This window comes from Lynx rufus, unplaced genomic scaffold (genome assembly GCF_022079265.1).
Source record: "Lynx rufus isolate CCGP_SWC_20201006 ecotype Redwood Valley unplaced genomic scaffold, mLynRuf1.p SCAF_27, whole genome shotgun sequence".
NCBI classification, from domain to species: Eukaryota; Metazoa; Chordata; class Mammalia; order Carnivora; family Felidae; genus Lynx; species Lynx rufus.
The window spans coordinates 16,230,733-16,252,514 of NW_025814842.1; the positions used below are offsets into that span (position 1 = coordinate 16,230,733).

Sequence of the window (21,782 nt, forward strand, 5' to 3'; positions counted from 1 at the left end):
AGACAGCAATCATACTTGGAGCTACTGGGACATGGGCGATACAAGAGCTCTTCTGTCAAGCTCAACAATGTGAACTTGGGGGTCACAAGGTCTGGCATGAGTTCCTCTACTTACCTGACTGCCTGATTCCTCTCCTGGGCCAAGATCTGCTCTCCAAACTTGGGGCCAGATAACTTTTGAACCCACTGGACACACTAGCCTCCAATTAAACCCAAGGCAGAAGGATTTCTGGTCTTGGTGATTACCCTGCCAAGGGAAGAAGAATGGAGACTATTCTGTGCCCAGGCCCTACCCTGTAGCCCCTCAGAATTCAGGCTTACATTCCCCTCTGTATGGGCTGAATATAATGCACTTGGACTAGCTTGGAGTCGGGCCCCCATCATTGTTGACCTGATCCCTGGAGCCCAACCTCAGAGACAAAGGCAGAACCCCTTCCACTCGAGGCTAGAATGGGTACACCAGAGCACCTGACCAAGCGCAGAGAGGAAGGTATTCCAATTGAGTGCCAATCAGCTTGGAATACCCTGCTCTTGCCAGTCAAGAAGCCAGGAGGAGGATACAGACCAGTACAGGATTTGAGGGCCATTAACAAAGTGACTGTTTCCTTACACCCAGTGGTTCTGAACCCATGTACTCTCCTCAGCCAAATTCCAGGGTCAGCCAGATGGTTTACATGCCTCAACCTAAAGGATGCTTTCTTCTGCCTCTGCCTGGCTCCTCAAAGTCAACCACTGTTTGCCTTTGAATGGACTGAGCCCGTTACAGGGTGCCAGATGCAGCTGACCTGGATATGACTTCCCCAAGGCTTCAAGAACTCACCCACCTTTTTGGGGGAAGCATTAGCTGCAGACCTCACCAGCTTTCCAAGGGAAACCAGAGGGTGTGTCCTCCTCCAATATGTAGGTGACCTCCTCCTTGCCAGCGACACCCAAGAAGGCTGTATGAAAGGTACCAAGGCCCTCCTGCAGCTCCTATCCTACTTGGGGTACTGGGCCTCTTGTAAAAAGGCACAGATTTGCCAGCAGCAGGTCCAATACTTAGGCTTCCTCCTCACAAAAGGAAAAAGAAAACTAGGACTGGAAAGGAAGAAGGTTATCACCACACTGCCACAGCCCCAAACAAAATGAGACTTGTGTGAATTTTTAGGGGCTGCAGGGTTCTGTCGCATTTGGATCCCTGGATTCTCAACCATAGCGAGGCCCCTCTATGACCTGTTGGGAGGGCCAGACTGGGAGCCCCTCACATGAACTGACGAGGCAAGGGCTGCTTTCACAGAAATAAAGTTGGCTCTGGGACGAGCCCCAGCCCTGGGCTTGCCCGACACAGAAAAGCCCTTTAACCTCTTCGTACATGAAAAGGACAAAATAGCCCTTGGAGTGCTCACTCAGAGCATGGGGCCTTGGCAATGGCCAGTGGCCTGTCAAACAAAACTTGATCCTGTGGCTGCAGGATGGCCACTGTGCCTCAGAGCGCTGGCAGCCACAGTCCTGCTCATCAAGGAGGCAGACAAACTCACACTGGGACAAACACTTAATGTTAAGGTCCCACACTCGGTCATGTCCCTCATGAGTACCCAAGGATATCATTTCCTCTCCAATTCTCAGCTGACATAATACCAAGGCCTTCTCTATGAAAACCCAAGGGTCACTCTCAAAACAGTAAGAACACTAAACATGGCCACCTTCTTTCCCACGGAAGAGGGAGAACACGACCATGACTGTTCCGAAGTAGTGGATGAAGTCTACGCCAGCCGCCTGGACCTCCAAGACCAGGCTATAACAAACCCAGAGATCACCCTGTTCAGCAATGGGAGCAGCTATTTACAAGAGGACAGCCAAAGAGCAGGATATGAAGTAACCACAACCAGCGAAGTTCTGGATGCCGAGGCTTTGCCAGAAAGGTGGTCGGCACAATGAGCTGAACTGTAAGCCTTAAACCCCAGCCCTCATCCTTAGCAAAGGTAAATGAGTTAACATCTACACAGTATGCCTTCACTACTGTGCATGTACACGGGGCCATCTATAAAGAAAAAAGACCTCCTTACTGCAGGGAAAGCTGTAGGGAAAACTATCAAAAACAAGGAAGAAATACTAAAGCTTCTTGAGGCTGTTTGGCTCCCAGACAAGGTAGCTATCCTACACTGTAAGGGACACCAGAAAGGATGACCCCATATCTCAAGGAAATTGCCTGGCCGACAAAACAGCCAGAGCAGCCGCCTGTGGTGATCTAGGTGAAGCTCCTCCCTACACTATGACTCTTGCACCCCAGAGGGAAGCCTCCCCGCCCCTGTACACAAATGAGGAAAGAAGTTGGGCCTCGACAGAAGGGGGCACATTAAGCAAAGAGGGATGGTGGGTCATGCCAAATGGGCACATCTTTGTCCCGTTGTCTACGGGAAAACACCTAGTGAAGGAATATCACCAACTCACGCACCTAGGGAAAACTGCACCAGAGGCCCTCCTCAAAAAGAACTACTATATCAGCCAGCTGCTGGCATTATGCCGAGCTGTCAGTGAACGATGTGTAACGTGTGCCAAAAACAATGCTTGGTCTGCCCCATGGCCCCTGCCTGGCACACAAAGGAGGGAGGCCACCCCTTTCAAAGATTTAGAGGTGGACTTTACTGACATACAACCAAATAAAGGATTCAGGTACCTTCTTGTAATCATCTGCACATATTCGGGATGGGTCAAAGCATTCCTGATCAGAATAGAATGAAGTCGCGAGGTGGCCAAAGCTCTTCTACAGGAGATTGTGCCTCGGTTTGGTCTACCCTTAACCATACACAGTGATAATGGACCTGCGTTTGTGGCAGACATTATACAAACCCTGACAAAGTCCCTTAACATTACCTGGAAACTGCACACTGCTTACCAACCCCAGAGCTCAGGGAAAGTAGAGCAGATGAATTGAACCCTCAAGGAAATCCTGGCTAAGTTCCACCAAGAGACTAATTGCCCATGGCCAGATTTACTACCGCTGGCCCTCTTGCATGCCCGATGCATGCCTGGGGCACTAGGATTCTCCCCTTTTGAGTTATTACATTGGTGACTCCCCATGTTTAGGAAAACTCTCAGGAGACCTACCAGATTGGAGACAAGGGAATACGAGAACAGCTCCAGACCTTGGGGGTAGTCCTAAACAAGTTACAGAGATACACCATAGAGAGGGCCCCAATTTCCTTAGGGACTCTCGTTCACCCCTTTCTGCCAGGAGACTCTGTGTGGGTCAAAGATTGGAAGAGGGAACGTCTTAAACCACGGTGGACTGGGCCTCATACTGTTATTCTAACAACTCCTACAGCCCTTAAAGTTTCAGGTATTACCCCATGGGTCCATCAATACAGAGTTAAGAAGGCCAGCTCAGAAGAACCCACAACTTGGCGAAGTGATCCAGATCCAGTCAACCCGCTTAAACTGACCCTCAAAAGGGACACTGGCCCCTGAGACCTCCAGCCCTGCTCCAGCCACACCCTGGCTGTCCTGCGCACAGCAGAAACTTGAGGAATCAACACGTGAACCTAGCCCAGGGGTTTGGATGCAACTCTGCCAGCCCTTGCCCCTTACTGGTGTCATAGCACTAATCTTATATCTTTTAAAAATTATTTTTTTTACATTTATTTATTTTTGAGACAGAGCACAAGTGGGGGAGAGGCAGAGAGAGAAGGAGACACAGAATCCGAAGCTGGCTCCAGGCTCTGAGCTGCCAGCACAGAGCCCGATGCGGGGCCTCGAACTCACGAACTTCGAGATCATGGCCTGAGCTGAAGTTGGACGGTCAACCGACTGAGCCACCCAAGCGCCACCTAATCTTACTTCTTACTGTTGGGCTGATAGAGACTGCACCAACAAGCTGGACATGAGACAAAAGATGCATGCTGGGTCTCACATACCTCCTCTGGATGGGAGGATTATTAAGTATTGCCTGCGTATTATGATAACCTCTCTCACCCTCTCAACTGTTGCTTACCCACTTTGCTCCCAGGATTGTTATGTGACAATAAAGGGGTCAAGGGCGTTCAGCGCCTTCACCTCCCTCCACAAAGATTGCTACAAGGGAGAAACACTCTCTGTCAGTCACCCGGTGCCCCAAGGACTAAGTATTGGACCGCAGAGATAACCCAAAATGTCAGGAACCCATGTCACAACAAGGGCCTCCAGAGAGGGAAGCTTGCTACTTTACCTTACCTTCCTCAATGAAGGATCTCGGACGGAGGAGGTATGCAAGACACAGCCCTTCAAAAGCTTATAAAGGATACCCAGGATAGGGTAATATAAGCCATAAAGGTGACCATTCCCCCAGCAGCCTACCAGGGTCTGAACCTTTCAGCCTTCAATCAGATGTTTACCAATTCCCCACTCCAGTGTTGGACTAACACTACTCTACAAGTCCTCCATAAAATAGATAATCACACCCAAACCTGCTGGATGTGTTTGCCCCTCAGCAGAAGGGCTTACTTAGCCACTCCTATCCATTTGACTTGTGAAGCTTCTGAAAATCTCAAAACCAACACTTCTGTCTTAATTGGACCCCTGGCCCCTGGGATCCGTCTCACAAATGCTGACAATCTAATCTGTACAGTCCCTGAAGGTATGAATGGTAACTCTCTATACAGAAGAAATATAACCTTAAAGAGGAATACAACCCTATGTTCAACCCCTGGGTTGTTCTATCTATGTTCTAATTCAGCCTACCAATTGCTTAGAGGCCAACTGGACTCAGATATGTTATTCCGTCTTCCTAACCCCAGAGATATCCATATACACTGAAGATCAGTTTCTAACAGCCTTTAGCCCCAAGTCCTGGACTAAACAGGTAATCCTGCTACTCATTCTGATAGGAGCAGGAATTGAGACAGGAATAGGGACTGGAATAGGGGGTACAGGTTCATCCGTAGGACTGTACCATAGACTATCTCAAGAGCTGAATGAAGACATGGAACAGGTAGCAGATTCTCTGGTAACCTTACAAAGCCAAATAAACTCTCTGGCAGCAGTGACCCTCCAAAATAGGAAAGCCCTCAACCTCCTCACTTCAGAAAAAGGAGGGAATTGCATCTTTCTGGGGGAGGAATGTTGCTATTTCATAAATCAGTCAGGAATAGTTACAACTAAGGTTAAGGAGCTCAAGGAAAGAATTCAACATAGACAACAGGAAAATATCAATCAATGGAAAGGATGGGATCTCACAGATTGGGCATCCTGGCTTTCTGCCCTGATGGGGCCTCTCCTCTCCATAATTTTACTTATATCCATTGGCCCCTGTATACTGAATGCCATGATACATTTTATTGAAAACACTGTTGCTTGCCAAACTACTGCCAATATCTTAGCCTTCTGAGAGTACCAACCTGTAAAACTGAAAGGTGATGCCTACTAAAAGTTTTTTAAAAAGGCATCAAAAGGGGGAATGTTGGAGAAGTGGATAAAGTACACCAAAGATGGCTGATTGGACTAAAACAAACTCTGGTCTCTAGCTTAGAGACCCCTCCTCTGGGTTCTTCCTTTGTTTGCTGCAGCATGAAAACCAACCCTCCCTCCCCCAACACACACACAAATATGGAGGCTGATAACTATAAATTTCCCTTCCCGCTCGCATTCAGGGCTCAGATCTTCGGAGAAACGGTCTCCTCTGAGCCCGCCGGTGTTAAATAAATCTCCAATCCACCAAGGTCTCCAAGTGTCGCTTGGTTTTTCTGCCAGCGTTCCAGCCTGATTCTGTAACAAACTGACTGAGCCACTCAAGCTCCCCTTCTCCACCTAGTTGTAAGTTATTATTTTCTATCATCTACAATGTGGTAGTAGCTTCCTAAGTGGTTCTCTCCCCCTTCCTTTCTTGCCTGTCAAAAATTCATTTGTTATATAGCACACATCTGGGTGATCTTTAAAGTGGAATTCAGTTAATTATTATGTTACTATCCTGCTTAAATTCCCCCAAGGCTTTCTACCTCATTTAGAATAAAACCCAAACTTTTCTTGCATAAGAAAGTCCTGCATACTTAGGCCATGTATACTTCTCCAAGCTTATCTCAAGTCATTCTCTCCCTCCCTCCACTCCAACAATGGTGGCCTTCTTTTAACTTCTCAAATATACCCATAGCTTTTACACATGATGTTAAATGCTCTTTTTCACTTACTTCTTTTAACACTTGTATAACGTTTACATTTCACCTTAAATTTCACTTCCCCAGAGAGTTTTTTCTTGATTTCCTAATGCACATTCACAGCCTCTTATTCTTATTTTGTATAATAAACACCTCAATTTGCAAGTGAGTGGACGTTTCTGTTAGACTCTAAGCAACTTGGATTTAGGAACATCTATTTTGCTTACTGATGTATATCTGATGCCAAGCACAATTTCTGGTACATAGTAGCTGCTCAAAAAATACTTGATGAATTAACCATCTTTCTTTTTTCTTTTTTAAGTTTATTTTGAGAGAGAGACAGAGACAGAGACAGAGAGACAGAAAGCGAGCGCTAGCAGGGGAGGGGCAGAGACAGAATCCCAAGCAGGCTGTCCTGACAGCGCAGAGCCCAACACAGGGCTCAATCTCATGAATCATGAGATCATGACCTGAGCTGAAATCAGGAGTCTGTCACTTAAGTGACTGAGCCACCCAGGTGCTTCTGAATCATCTTCTTTCTTAACATAATAAGTGGTTCTGGAAAATTAAAACAAACTTCTTTGGCTAGAATGCCAAGAAGCAGATATGTCACCTTAGTTCTTGATGTCTTTCTATTCCTGTCTGTGGGGAGCCTTATAATTAAGAATAAACCTAATAAATCTATTCCCTGCAACCCAAAGATTCCCAAAGCACTAATGTACCAAATAAACGCTCAGCTCCAGCTGCCAGTCTTCTTATTGTCCCTGCTCTTGCACAAGTTTTATTTCCTGTCTGCAGTGCTCCTGTCTACTTCAGTCCCCAAATTCTACCCAATATCAGCACAAATTCAAACTCTATCTTCTTCATGAAGTCTACCCTCATCATTCTGGTCTCAAACAGATTCCTCCCTTCTCTGAGTACCTGGTGTATTTTGTTGCATTCTACACTCATAGGAGCATCCAACATTACACTTTTTTAAGTGCTGTATGGTGTAGACCTGTAAAAATCTCCTCCAATGAATTTATTGGCTACCTACAGATAATGATTATTTCATATAATTTGGGACAAGAGAAGTCCTCCTGTTGAGGGAAACAAAGAGAAGAAAAATGTAGTTTAAATTAAATCCCCTTACAGCTTGCAGACCATTGATAGATACCAGAGACCTGTAGTGTGTAACATTCCTCAAGGAGTTTGTGGCTGCCTTAATGCATTAATGTTTACATTTCATTACAATCTAAAAGCAACCTTATCTTGACAATAGCTAAGTCTTCAGGGTCCAGTAAGACCCTGCTTTCACCCTACAGAAATTCCTTAGAAACTAATTTTTTCTTCATCTAACCCTGCTCCCTCCACAAACTTAAAAGTATATAATCAGTTGCTCCTCCCAATCCCAGTGCATCTGTTTCTGCCCACGGGTCCTGTCCTCGTGCTTAAATAAAATCACCTTTTTGCACCAAAAAAAAAAAAAAAAAAAGTCTTGAGAATTCTTTCTTAGCCATTTGTTCATGAACCCCAATTCAAATTTCATCACTCCTATCTGAATTAATTGATACTGGTAGCTGGTGTGTTAAGCTAAAAAGCTGTTAAAGTTGAGATCCATAAAAGATATCTTAAACATTTTCATTTGAAATTATAAATGTATATTCATTTGCTCATCTTTTGATGCAAATCTAAGCCTCTTCTATGAGAGTGATTTTAATGATTGAGTGCCCATACCCATAATACATCAGTTTTTGTTTCATTAAAGTGGAACAAGCAAGTGACACTTGGGAAATTATACAAGTGTAGAATCCTCTGAGATTTTTATAATTTTACTTCAGTGTTTTACAGTTTTCTCACACATAATTTGATAGCAATTTTTAAAAAAGTGGCATTTATAAGGTCTTTCCAAAGCATTCAACTAGTTTTCATAGAAACAACTCCTTGTCATAGTTACACCTTATCAGTTTACATAATACTTAAATTATGGAATAGTAACAACAGGCTTAAACAGATTTTGTAAGAGATACAAGAGATTCTTGATAAACACTGTCTTGCGGCAGATGTCCTCACGTATATTTAATAATGTCATTAGCTCCAAGAAGTCATACTTGGGCATCATTCATTGTTTACAGAGAGAATGACAAGTGTTGTTTAAAGTCTGGTGAGCTGTTTAAGTAAAGGGTGATTAAAAGATAGTCAATGGCTTCTTTTGTTTCCTTTAAAACATCTAGAACAGACATGAGCCCATGATCTTGTAAAAATGCTGGAAGAAGAGAAGAGTTATAAAGGATATATAAGGCAAATGGGAAACATCTTACAGAGATTATCATTTGCCATAAAAGTCTAAAGGGCTCTGGATTCACAACTGAGAACTGAAAAATAAAAGTGCCCACATTCTTAGAACTATAACAGCATTTCCGAGGAGAATAAAAGTGAACTTACCTGAGACCTGACTATCTGTGATTCATCATTCATTTCCTTCTCTTCCATGTTCCCTCTTTGGGAAAGTGTAACATTCTGAGAGGGCATAACTAAGAAAAAGAGCAAAGAAGCATCTGGTCAATACGTGATAACACTGAAACTAACTCTTAGAGTTTTTGCTTTGTGTTAGGATGGCAGTTTAGAGAGAAGCCCTCTAAGACATAAGCTCAAAGGCTGGATAACTTAACCATGACATTCTTGTTCTTCCAACATACTGAGGAATTCAGTGTAGGACTTTCTCTTATTGTGGCATATGGGAAGCTCAAGGAAGTTCAGTGATTTTCAGCCCTGGCTACACACTTGGGGGATGTTCTGAAAATGCAAATGCTAAGATTTGGATAAATCCAGTATTATACAAATTGGTCTACGATGACCCTGGGCAACAGCATTTTAAATTCTAAAGTCTCCAGGTGACTTCTAAGTAAGGAGATGAAAACCACAGATATGAGCTGATAGAGAAAACATATGTTGAGAGCCTGATCTTATTTTTAAGGGGATACATTCATCCCCAAACTCAAACTCCAGAGATCTTCTCTCCTTTACTCTCTTTAAGCTGATCTTCCTGGGCCATCTTGATCTTGGGGTTGTGAGTTAGAGCCCCATGTTGGGTGAAGAGATTACTTAAAAAGAAAATCTTTAAAGATGATTTTTCTAATACACAAAGGAGATTTCACTCTTCTCATTTTTCAAAATGTTCACCTTCCTGTTTGAGTACGTGGATTCAGTCCTCCACCAGGATTACTACACCTCTTTGCAGTTCTTAAGTTATAATGCCATCAAAGCTTTGCTTTCTTCTAGAAGGACAGTCAGGAGATACACCAGTACTAACAGCTTCAGTGTCCTTGTCAGTCCCTGAAAGCTGATTTTCCAATGCCTTATGGAAAACAATCACTCACTCCCAGGTATTAAAGGTGCTTCATCTCTGATGAGAACCTCAGGAGCCAATGGCTATCCACAAGAATGACTTCTCAGGGCAGCCACTCTCAGAATCTTGCCTTGTTCACGCAAGGTTGACATGTGGGGGTTCCTCAAAGCGGCTATTACTTTTTCCCCCTAAAGGCATCAGTCCTTCATGAACAGACTTCACTATGATACTCAAATCTCCCTTCTGACAGGAATCTTGTGAGATACTATATCAGGTGTAGCACATGTAATGAGATGCACCAGTCTTACAAAAGAAGTCCAGCAGTCTCAGTCACTTAGTGACCTAGAGAGTCTGTAAAGAAACATACAAACTATCTGTTCATACTTCACAGTATGGTGTGGAATTTTTAAAAACAATCAAAAAGCATTTCTAGAATTTCTCAGATTCACACATTACAAAAAGCAGATATATACAGATCCATCAACCAAAAACAAACTTTAGCTTTAGTTCTTACCCATCCTCTTCTCAGAATAGAAAACATGTGGTCCGTGCCTAGTGAAAGATTTTCAGAAGACTTTCACCAACATCAACAACAGAGCAAAATATCTTGATCTGCTGATAAGCATGAAAGAAAACATTCTTTTTTCTGTTCACAACGTTTGGCCTGAAAAATTTCTCTCAAAAGCTAGTGATGGTATTAAAGAATGAAGTCATTCCTGAGAAGTAAGTTTTTTTAAGAAGAGAAAATCACAGTTCCAGTGGAATGGCCTTGTTAGATGAGGAAGCCAATCACTGCCCAAGATAGGGCATGAATTCAACATTTTACAACCAGTTGACTAAGAGGTACACCTTTCAGGAGTAATTTAAAAGCATTTTAAGAATCAGGGCCTGGGGCGCCTGGGTGGCTCAGTCGGTTAAGCATCCAAATTCAGTTCAGGTCATGATGTCATGGTTTGTGGGTTCAAGCCCAGCATCGGGCTCTGTGCTGACAGCTCAGAACCAGGAGCCTGCTTCAGATTCTGTGTCTCCCTCTCTCTCTCCCCCTCCCCTGTTCTCTCTCTCTCAAAAATAAATAAACATTAAAAAAACAACAACAACAGGTCCTATTTCACCAAGCAAAAGCTCTAAAAGGGTCCTATTCTCTGAAGAGCCAGACAGAATCTATGAGAATGCTCTGATGGTTTCAACCCAATCACCTCAAAACCACTTACAAAATAATAAATAATCACAATAATAAAAAACAGTATTTACCAAGTTAGGCAGAACAGGGTTTCTCCTTCATACGTGTGAACCCAAGGGGATAAAGAGCATGTCAAATATATATTGCTTGCAAACTTAGTTATTTGAGAATTTTCTTATGGCATCTGATGAGACTAAGTTTCCAGAGAACACACGTTGGAAGCACTGATTTAGTTCTCAGCTTTTTGGTTTAAAGGAGGATTCTGAAGCTGAAGATCATAGAACTAAGTGAAAGAGCTGGTTCTAGAACCTGGGTCTCCTGGTTCACAGCCCTAGGTTCCTTCTAGTATACTCTGAAGTTCTTCTTAGTACCTGTTCTCTCCCTTTTCATTTTTTAATCTGATCCCCTTCTGAAAATTTCCCTTTTAATTCCTGTATTGGAAACACACACACATAAAACCCCCCAAACCAACCACTCTCCATCCCCAAACTGTGTGTAATTTTTCATACAATACACATGTAGTCCTTTCCAGAGAAGCCTGTGGTATCACCACAGGCTTTTTCAAATATGTAACCATGATGGCTTGGAAAGTAAGGAATTCCCATGACTGCCTAAGGAATACTAAAATTATAATCAATTCAGATGAAGAATGACTTCCGGCTTAACACCCTTTTTCCTCCAAGCTTTTCCAAAAATCTGAGTGAACTTCCTTGACCATGTATATATTAACGTATATATACATGTCCAGGTTCCACCCAAAAACTGTTGAGATGAAGTCCGGCATCTATACATTTTTTAAGTGCCTCACAAGTGATTTTTAAGCAAGCAGGAATTCAGAACCATTATCAGAGCCTCTAATTTTGTTAACTTCTTCAATGCCAGTGATTTTCGCCATCATTCTACTTCTGTCACCCACTTCCGGTGCCATAGTAGTTCTGAAGTTTCTTCCCTTACAAAATGCTAGACTATGAACCAGGAAACCTTATGTTATAGACTGGATGGGGAAGAAAGTGAAGACAGGGGTGGCTTGGGGTGCCTGGGTGGCTCAGTCGGTTGGGTGTCCAACATCGGCTCAGGTCATAATCTCGCTTGTGAGTTCAAGCCCCACGTCGGGCTGGGTGCTGACAGCTCAGAGCCTGGAGCCTGCTTCAGATTCTGTGTCTCCCTCTCTCTCTCTCTGTGCCCCTCCCCCGCTCATGCTCTGTCTCTCTCTCAAGAAGTAAACATTAAAAAAAAAAAAAGACAGGAGTGGCTTAGTATAGGGGAAAAATAGAAAAAAAGAGCAATGTTTATCAAAGTGTGGTCTGCAGATCACTTGAATCACACAGCATTTGCTGAAAAGCAGATTCACTGGTTCAATCCCAGACCTAATGAAATGGCATCTCTGGGGGAGTATTCTTGGCCCAGGGATTTGCCTTAAAAAATATTTCTTCTCTAGGATCAAACCATTCTCTCCAGCCTCCCTACAGGCCTGAATCTAGCATGTATCTTCTCAGTCCTTGATCTGCAACTTGATCTTTCATTTTATTGACTCCTCCTGTCATAATTTAAAACCATTTAAGATCTCTCCCAGCATTAAAAACTTTCACTGGCTATATGCCCTTTTGTAACTAATATCCATTCTTTTTTCAAGGCTACAACTCTTCAAAGGATTGTTAGTACTTGTCTCTACTTCTTCATTACCCATTTATTTTTCAATTATCTATGATCTTTCTTCTGTTTTGCCATCAGCACACCGCTAAAATTGCTCTGGTTAGGAATGTCAACAACACTTTTGTTCATGCAATGGGCTTTATTACTTCCTGAGCTCTGATGGGTATCTGACATTACTAACAGCTGTGTTTTGCTTTATGTCCACAGTCTTTCTCAGCAGGCTATGCTCTAGTCCCTTTTCCTCTGCCTACCATTTACATATTGTTGTTCCTTAGGAGTTTTCAATATCTATCTTTGTTCCCTCCACAGGTGAAGTAAAGGAATCTTTAAAGGTGTACAAATCTGATCATATCAGTCCCTTATTTGAAATTCTTCAGTGGCTCCCTACAGCTCTTAGGCTGGAATACAAAGCCATAAAAAATCCTGTGACCTGCTTCCTGATCTTTCAAGCCACTCCCCTGCTTGCTTCTGAGATTTCATCTACACAGCTCTGCTTTTAAGTCCTTAAATGTGTCCTGTGTGGTATCTCCCCTCCTCCACTCCAGATGATACTTACTCTTCCTTCAGGTCTCAGTTTAAATCAAGGAAGATTTTTGATATCACAGACATGTGAGGTCCCTCATTTACACCTTCCTTTTTTTTGGTAGCACTTTTTATCATTGTTAATTATTTGTAGTCATCATTTTTATTTATACCTCACCATTGTGTGATGTTAACCTCCACGAAGACAGGAATCTTTTCTGTCTTATTTACTATTCCACTTTTAATACTTTCAGTATGTGGCTCATAGTAGGCACTCAGTATCTGCTAAATGAGTAAATGAAAGGGTTCTTCTGTTTCCTCTTCTATTTTTTATTTTTAACTTATTTTGAACCAATTTTAGACTTACAGTAAAGTTACAAGAATAATACACAATTCCCACATACAATTCACCTTGTCCAAATGTTAATATTTTATATGCCTATAGTACGATGATCAAAACAAGGAATTTAAATTGGTACAATACTATTAATTCAAACTACTCAAAATTTACTAGTTTCTCTAGTAGTATTTTTTCTTTGATCCAGGATCCCACATGGAATTTAGTTGTTTTTTCCCTTTGTCTTCTCCAATCTGTAAGTTCCTCAGCCTTTCTGTCTTTCTTGAGCTTAATACTTTTGAAGAGTACTGATGAGTTATTTTGCAGTGTCCCTCAATTCGGGTTTGTCTGATGTTTTCTCATGGTTGGAATGAAGCTAAGTATTTTTGGCAAGAATAACACAGAAGTGATCTTTTACATCGCATTAATGGGTTTATGATGTTGGTACACTTCATTAATGATAATGTTAACCTTTATCACTTGGTTAAGGTGGTGTTCACCTGGCTTCTCTACTGTAGAGCAACCATCTTTCCCTCTGTAGCTGATAAATATCTTGGGGAGATACTTGAAGATATAAATATCCTGATTCTTCTCAAACCCACTAACTTTAGCATCCATCAGTTTATCTTGTCTGCAACAGTTAGTAATATAGTGTTGGTCTAATGGTGATTTCTCTATTTCTCTCTTTCCCATTAACTTATTTATGTATACATTTTTAATGTTTACTTCTGAGAGAGGGAGAGGGAGCTGGGGAGGGGCAGGGAGACAGGATCTGAAGCAGGCTCTGCGCTGTCAGCCAGCACCTGACACAGGGTTTAAACCCATGAACTGTCAGATCATGACTTGAGCCAAAGTCTGACGCTTAAGCAACTGAGCCACCCAGGTATACCTCCCACTAATTTATTAACTGAAATTTTTCTGCAAGGAAAAGCTGCTCCATATCTCTTATCATTTATTTACTAATTTATTTATGTCACTATGAACTCATGAATATTTTGTAAGCACCAATATTATCATTATTTTATTGCACAAATAGTTTTGGCTTTGGTCAGTTGGTGGCTCCTATGTTATTCTGACCAGCCTCTATCCTATTTTGAGCACTTCTTGGCACTGTAAGATGTTTCAAGTTCTTGTATTATCCCTGCCCAGCCCTAGAAATCAACTTCTCCAAGGAGCCCTAGTTCCTTTTATTGGAGAAGTGCTTAGAAACAAAGATCTGGGTGCTGGATCAGCACAAAGATCAGCTGTGCTCGCTGCTACTGGGGTATCATTGCTTCTAGGCCCTCTAGGAGAGATAGGACACATGGACACACGGACACACACACACACACACACTGTATTCATCTATGTATTAAACACTACAAGTTCATTATGACACCTCTGATTCCAATCCAATACCTCAGGGCTCATTTTTAATCTTCCTCTTTTCCTCACTTCTTTCTTCAACAAAGAAGTTACCAGTGAGGAAAGGAGGCAGATTCTTGGCTCTTAGTATCCACAATACATTTACTTATTTGTTCAGTTTTGGTATATACATAAAGTAGTTTCAGAATTGACTCATACCCCTGTGACAAACACAGTTATTAACTGAAAATTACAGCATCTGTGTAGAGTTCTCTTTGTCTTTATTTATACAGTATCTAGTCAAGATAGTGTTTTCTAAAATAATTTAATTTTTTTCTTTGCCACTTCCTTCAGTGTGGTTATGTCATTCACTTGTAATATAGTTAGGTCCATTTGTTAGTACTTGTGTTTATTCTCTTCTATTTGTTCTAAGGTGGATTCCTTCAGCTTTACCCACTGCCATGATTTCACTGATCATCTTTTTTGAGCTACATAATCACATATCTACCCAACCACCTTACTGGACATCCCCAGGCATGTGTCCCTCAGATCTCTCAAACCTAACATGTCCCAAACTCATTCTCTCTTAAGCCTCTTGCCATATATTTGCAATGAAGTATGCATGAACACCAACTCTATCGCCAAACTGATTGGGTTTGATTCCTAGCTCCACAACTTACTAGCTGTGTGAGTTTGGTTGTATAAGTTACTCAACCTTTCAATGTTTCAATTTCCTCATTTGTAAAACTAGTTATAATAGTACCTACCTCATGGGTTTGTTGAGGATTAAGTAAGTGAATATTTTGAAAATATTTAAAACAAAATGCCACATAGTAGACATATTTATATGTTACATACTGTTCTTTTTTTGTTTTGTTTTTAGTATTTATTTAAAAATGAAATTTATTGTCAAATTGGTTTCCATACAACACCCAGTGCTCATCCCAACAGGTGCCCTCCTCAATGCCCATCACCCAACCTCCTCTCCCTCCCACCCCCTATCAACCCTCAGTTTATTCTCAGATTTTAAGAGTCTCTTATGGTTTGGTTCCCTCCCTCTCTAACTTTTTTTTTCCTTACCCTCCCCCACGGTCTCCTGTTAAATTTCTCAGGATCCACATGAGAGTGAACACATATGTTATCTTTCTCTGTATGACTTATTTCACTTAGCATAACACTCTCCAGTTCCATCCATGTTGCTACAAAAGGCCATATTTCATTCTTTCTCATTGCCAAGTAGTATTTCATTGTGTATATAAACCACAACTTCTTTATCCATTCATCAGTTTGTTACATACTGTTCTTATTCTCCTGTTAAATTCCCTATCTCAATGAATAGCACCACCAAGCCTGAAACCTGAATGCCATTCCTGACCTCTCTTTCTTTCTTTCCCTTAGTCTCTCTCTTCAATTAAAGTCAAATCCTGGTAAATTTATCCCCTTAAATATGCAGTGAATGTCCCATCTTCACTTCCACTACCTTGATTCAGGCCACTATCATCTCTCACTTTGACTACTTCTGCATCCATCAAACTGGTCCTTAACTTTAGTCCAGTATTTTCTTCATGCTGGAGTCAGAGTGATTTCTCTCTCCACACCTTTTCTCTACCTTGGAAACACCTTAATTTTATTTTCTAACAAATATTAAAACAAAAATTTTTGTAAACATAGAAAAGCAGAAAGAAAATCACTTATAATATCATTACCCAGAGATAACCAGTTTTTTGGGGATACATACTTCCCAGCTTTTTCTATACTAATTCTCACACATATTATAATATGGCATATGTCATTATTATATGCCTGATTTTCTTTTCTGAAATCTGGGTTTTAATTGACAGTATTGTGTACATCACTTCAGGACAGAAAACAAAAATCTAAATATTAAAAAAACTAGGGTCATACAGTCTCTTCAACAAATGGTGCTGGGAAAATTGGACAGCTATGTGCAAAAGAATGAAACTGGACCACCTTCTTATACCATATGCAAATATAAATTCAAAATGGATTAAAAACCTAAATGTAAAACCTGAAACTATAAAAACTGCAGAAGAGGGCACAGGCACTCAGACATCAGCTGTAGCAAAATTTTTCTAGATAAGTCTTCCAAGGTAAGGGAAATAAAAGCAAAAATAAGCTATTGGGACTACATCAAAATAAAAAGCTTCTGCACATCAAAGGAAACATCAACAAGACTAAAAGGTAACCTACTGAATGGGAGAAAATGTTTACAAATGATCTATCTGATGAAGCGTTAGTATCCAAAATATATAAAGAACTTATACAAACAACTCAATACCAAAAAAAAACAAAAACAAAAACAAAAACAAAAACAAAAAACAAAAAACACAACCTCCAAAATAATCCAATTAAGGATGGGCAGAAGAAATGAACAGAAATTTCTCCCAAGAAGACATCCAGATGGCCAACAGATGCATGAAAAGATATTCAACATCACTCATCATCAAGGAAATGCAAATCAAAACTAGAATGAGGTGTCACTTCACACCTGACAGAATGGCTAAAATAAAAAGCACATGAAACAATAAGTGTTGGCTAGGATGCAGATAAAGGGGAACCTTCTTGCACTGTTGGGAATGCAAACTGGTGCAGCCACTGTGGAAGACATTATGGAGGTTTCTGAAAAAGTTAAAATTAGAACTGCCCTATGATCCAGCAATGGCACTACTGGGTATTTACCCCCAAATACAAAAAAACACTAATTCAAGGGGATACATGCACCCCTATGTTTACTGCCACACTGTTTACAGCAGCCTGTGTCTACAGATAGATCAATAAAGATGTGGCATATATATGCAATGGAATATTAATCAGCCATCAAAAAAGAATGAAATTTTGCCATTTGTGACAGCATGGATGGAGCTAGACAGTATTATGCTAAGCAAAATAAGTCAGAAAAAGATACATTCCATATGACTTCACTCACAGGTGGTATTTAAGAAACAAAACAAACAAGCAAAAGAAAATAAAAAAAAGAAAGACAAACCAAGAAACAGATTCTTAACTATAAAGAACAAACTGATGGTTACCAGAGATGAGGTGAGTGGGGAGGGATGGTGAAATGGGTGGTGGAGATTAAAGAGTAGATTTATTATGATGAGCACTGAATAGTATATAGAATTGTCGAATCACTTATTGTACACCTGAAGCTAATATAACACTGTATGTTAAGTTTACTGGAATTAAATAAATAATAAAATAAAATACAAAAGAAATAAAATAAAAAAGGAAAAAAATTAAAAAAAAATAGTGTCATGGTATATTCAATTGCTTGCAATACCCAAAACTTGTTTAATAAGTTAATTATTAATAGGCATTTAGGGAGCTTTATTTCTCTTTTCCTGTTATAGACGACAGCAAACATTATACAGTCTTGGCATAATTTTGTGTGATTATTTCTTTAGGATAGATTCCTAGAAGTGGAACTGCTGGATCAAAAGGAAGACAAAACACTATTGAGGAAGGTTGTACCATTTTTCATATTAATCAACAATATATGAGAGTGACCATTAGCCAAGAATGATCAGCATTATTCTTTTTAAATATAATACATAGGGGGCGCCTGGGTGGCGCAGTCGGTTAAGCGTCCGACTTCAGCCAGGTCACGATCTTGCGGTCCGTGAGTTCGAGCCCCGCGTCGGGCTCTGGGCTGATGGCTCGGAGCCTGGAGCCTGTTTCCGATTCTGTGTCTCCCTCTCTCTCTGCCCCTCCCCCGTTCATGCTCTGTCTCTCTCTGTCCCAAAAATAAATAAAAACGTTGGAAAAAAAAATTAAAAAAAAAAAATAAATATAATACATAGTATATAATTACTGCTTTAGAATGTAATTCTTAGATAACATGGGAGGCAGACTTTACATTTTTAGTTTTCATGTTTCTTCTTTCATAAATTGCACTTTTGTGTAATTTGTCCACTTTTCTACCATTTTGCCTTTTCCACTAATTTGTAAGAATTCTTTATTACAAAGTACAGAGTGCAGGAAAGGATGAACTAAGCAGGTCTGGGTGGCCCAGACTGTACATTTTAAGGAAAGGTTTGATCGTGGCCTGGTTCCTGAAAGATAATCTATAGCCTTGCAACACCCTGCCTTTTAAGAGTGTCTCTGTTTACCTGAAGCCTTGGGACAGGTCAGAAAGTTCATGCCAAAAGAGGATTTATGGTGGGATCCTTGGGCCATGTGGTATCAGCTTGCCTTCTGGAGAGACTGGAGACTGAAGGTCAGCAGCACAGGTGGTCAGCTATGCCTACATGAACAACTTCCGATAAATACTCTGGATGCCAAGGTTTGGAGGAGATTTCCTGGTTGGCAATACTGCATACATGTTATTACATGTCACTTCTGGGAGGATGTAAATGCTAGCTGCAAGACTCTTATTGATAGAAGACAACTGGAAGCTTGTACCTGGTCTCTTCTGGACTCTACTTGTATTTTTTGTTGCTGATTTTAATGTGTATCTTTTCACTGTAATACTTATGCTACTGTAAGTATAACAGTTTTGTTGAGTTCTGTGAATCATTTTAGCAAATCATTGAACCTAAGGGTAGTCTTGGGGATTCCTGAACACAGACAGTAAACAGCAACTCCCTTGGTATAACATAAATAACAAATGTAGTCTTCTTGTTATCATTTGTCTTTTATTCTTTGCTGCTTTAAAAAAAAGTTAATTTAAAAATTTTCTGCATCATAAAACACTTTCCCCCCTGTGTAGATCTTAAATTCATGTGAGGCTTTTGTTTTGTTTTTTCCTTACACAAGAAATAGCTTCTCGGTCTTTTGGCTAAGATCAAGTGTTTTTTCCTTACACATGTAATATATGTTTCAATTTTTTTTACACATTCTACATGAAACCATAAGTATTCAAAACATGGGAATATACTGAGTAAGATGTGAGTGACTTTCAATCCCTCTTCTCTATTCGATTTCCCTCTCTGAAATAAATCATTGTCAGTCATTTGGTGTACATCCTTTTCTGTGCATTTATGAACATATATAACCACATCTGTACTTAATATGATGAACACTACACTACGTGCCATTGTTCTCTAGCATCCTTTATTCACTAAATGTCTTTATTCACTAAATTGTTCCTTGTTTGTTAACTTCAAAATAAACTACCTTATTCTATTTTATGGCAGTATTCCATTGTATGGATCTATCATAATATATTTAAGCATATCCCTAGTGAACATTTAAGCGTACTTATTTCTCACAATTACAAATAATATGGAAATAAAACTTCTTTTTACACACTTTTTTACACATTGTGTACCTGTGCAACTATTTCTGCAGGACTGATTCCAGAATGAAATTTCTGAGCCAGGTGAGCTCATTTAACATTTTGGTAGGTACTGTCACACTGCCATTCAAAGTGTCTTCCTCAATTTTACAACTGGGTCCTTCTTCTGGGCATTTCCCTCACACCTTTTATCATCAATATTTTTATATTTTTCCATTCTATTTTGTGAAAAATATCTTTGTCTTCATTTGCATTCTAGGGTTACTTATGAGGTTAAGCATTAGAAATTTTGTTTTGTTTTGTTTTTTGGTTACCTGTATTCTATAAATTGCCTGTGCATATCCTTTGACCATTTTCCCTTTTTCCTTCTGTTGTTTCCTTCTTTCTTTCTTTCTTTTTCTTTTTCTACTTACAGAGGTTCTTTACATATTATGGACATTAATCCTTTGTCTCCTACACATGTTGCACATTTTTTCATGTCTCTTATTTTTAGCCCTTTGTTCTTTCTGAATACAGAAATTTAAATTTTTGACATAATCAAATGAATGAATTTTTCCCAGAGGGTTTTGTGTCATGTTTAAACAGTTTGGTATGGCTATAGCACGATGTGCAAGAGTGGATGGCAAAATATTATGCAGTATTAAGATCATAAAGGGCTTTGAAGGCACTTCTAAGAAAGTAGATTATCCTGATGGCAACAAGGAAACGTAAACATTTTCAACAACACAGTGACTTTCAACAAACATTCCCTCGTTTAATAACTATCTATTGAGCACCGCTAAGTGCCACGATCAATTCTTTCCTTAGAGAATTATAATTTTTGAACCTTTACATTTTTCACAATTCCAAATACGTCAAAAGAAATAGATCATTACTGCCAGAGGACATAATTAGGGGGCGTTTGTTCTGCCACATATTAAAACATACTTAACATTAAAACACAGTGCAAAAACTGTCAGAGCAGTGCAAGAAACTGTCTGGAAACATTTCCGAGTATATACACGCCTGCAGAATGTAATAGAAGTGTCATTTCAATTCAGTGGGAAAATGATTCAATAGATAATGGCAGGACAACTGGGAAAAAGGCTCATTTCTATCCAACACCTGACAACAAATTAATATCCAACATAAGTACAAATGTAAAAAAGACATTTTAAAAATCCTTTAAAAACATTAGAAAAAAGTAAAGGTTAAGGTTTTAATAATCTTGAGATGGGGAAAAACTTTCCAAAAAATGACACCCACCCATGCCCACACCAAATAACAACTGCAGAAGATACCAGAGGAAAATATGTTTGTACTCTTGGGATGGGGCGGCCTTTCTATCAAAGAAGGGTACCGGGTCTCCGAGAAGGAGGACGGCGCTGCAGAGGTACTCCGAGTTGAACGCGGACTGCGACCGCTACCCGGGCACCCTTGGGCCGCCGCCCGCCCTTCCCCCTCGCCCGCCTCCGGGCCCGCGGCACGCCGCACTCACCAGCCTCCACAGACAAAGGGCGCTCGGGGCGGCTCCGCCCCCTGACGCCACCGCCGCCGGGCCCGACTTAGGCGGGACAGGGTGATGAGGGCCTTACAGCCTGAGCCAATGACGCCCAGCGGCTGGGTCCCTGGAGTTGGACCAGCCGCCGGCTCCAGGCCCGCTCTAACGGAAGCCTTCCCGCGATGGCGACCGCGTCGCGCTGGCTGAAGCTCCCCGATACGCATGCGCCAGCGGCGCCCCAGGCAGAGCGCTTCCCACATGCTGGACTCGGAACTCCCACCCGCTGCCCCGGTCGGCTTTCTCCCGGGCAGCGCTCACCCAGGAGGCTCGGACCTCCGCCCCAGGCCTCGCAAAATTTCGCTTAACGGGGGTGGAAGTTGGGGTAGGGGTGGGAGTGAAGGTGGGGGGAAGAAAAGGGAAGGCCGAGGACCCTCCCATAGTCCCTGCCAATCGGAAACATTGTACTGCCCGGTTCCCCGGCGCTGTAGCTGCTGCGTCCCAAGGCGACGAGGGAAGCCCTCCTACTCCTCAGTCCCGGCATACCCCTCCCACCCTCCTTTTGTACTGAGACTCAAAAT

At 41.1% G+C, this 21,782-nt stretch overlaps 1 protein-coding gene across 1 annotated transcript in view; it reads right to left on the reverse strand.

The window, feature by feature from the left end:
* ZNF713 (zinc finger protein 713) overlaps nucleotides 1-21,353 on the reverse strand; it is a 45,995-nt gene extending 24,642 nt beyond the window's left edge. The window contains exons 1-2 of the mRNA XM_047089554.1: nucleotides 21,202-21,353; nucleotides 8,528-8,616 (exon numbers count right to left, since the gene is read on the reverse strand). Of these exons, the coding sequence (XP_046945510.1) occupies nucleotides 8,528-8,614 (87 nt within the window). The 5' untranslated portion in view covers nucleotides 8,615-8,616; nucleotides 21,202-21,353. The remainder of the gene's footprint in view (nucleotides 1-8,527; nucleotides 8,617-21,201) is intronic.
* Nucleotides 21,354-21,782: the final 429 nt, after the last annotated feature.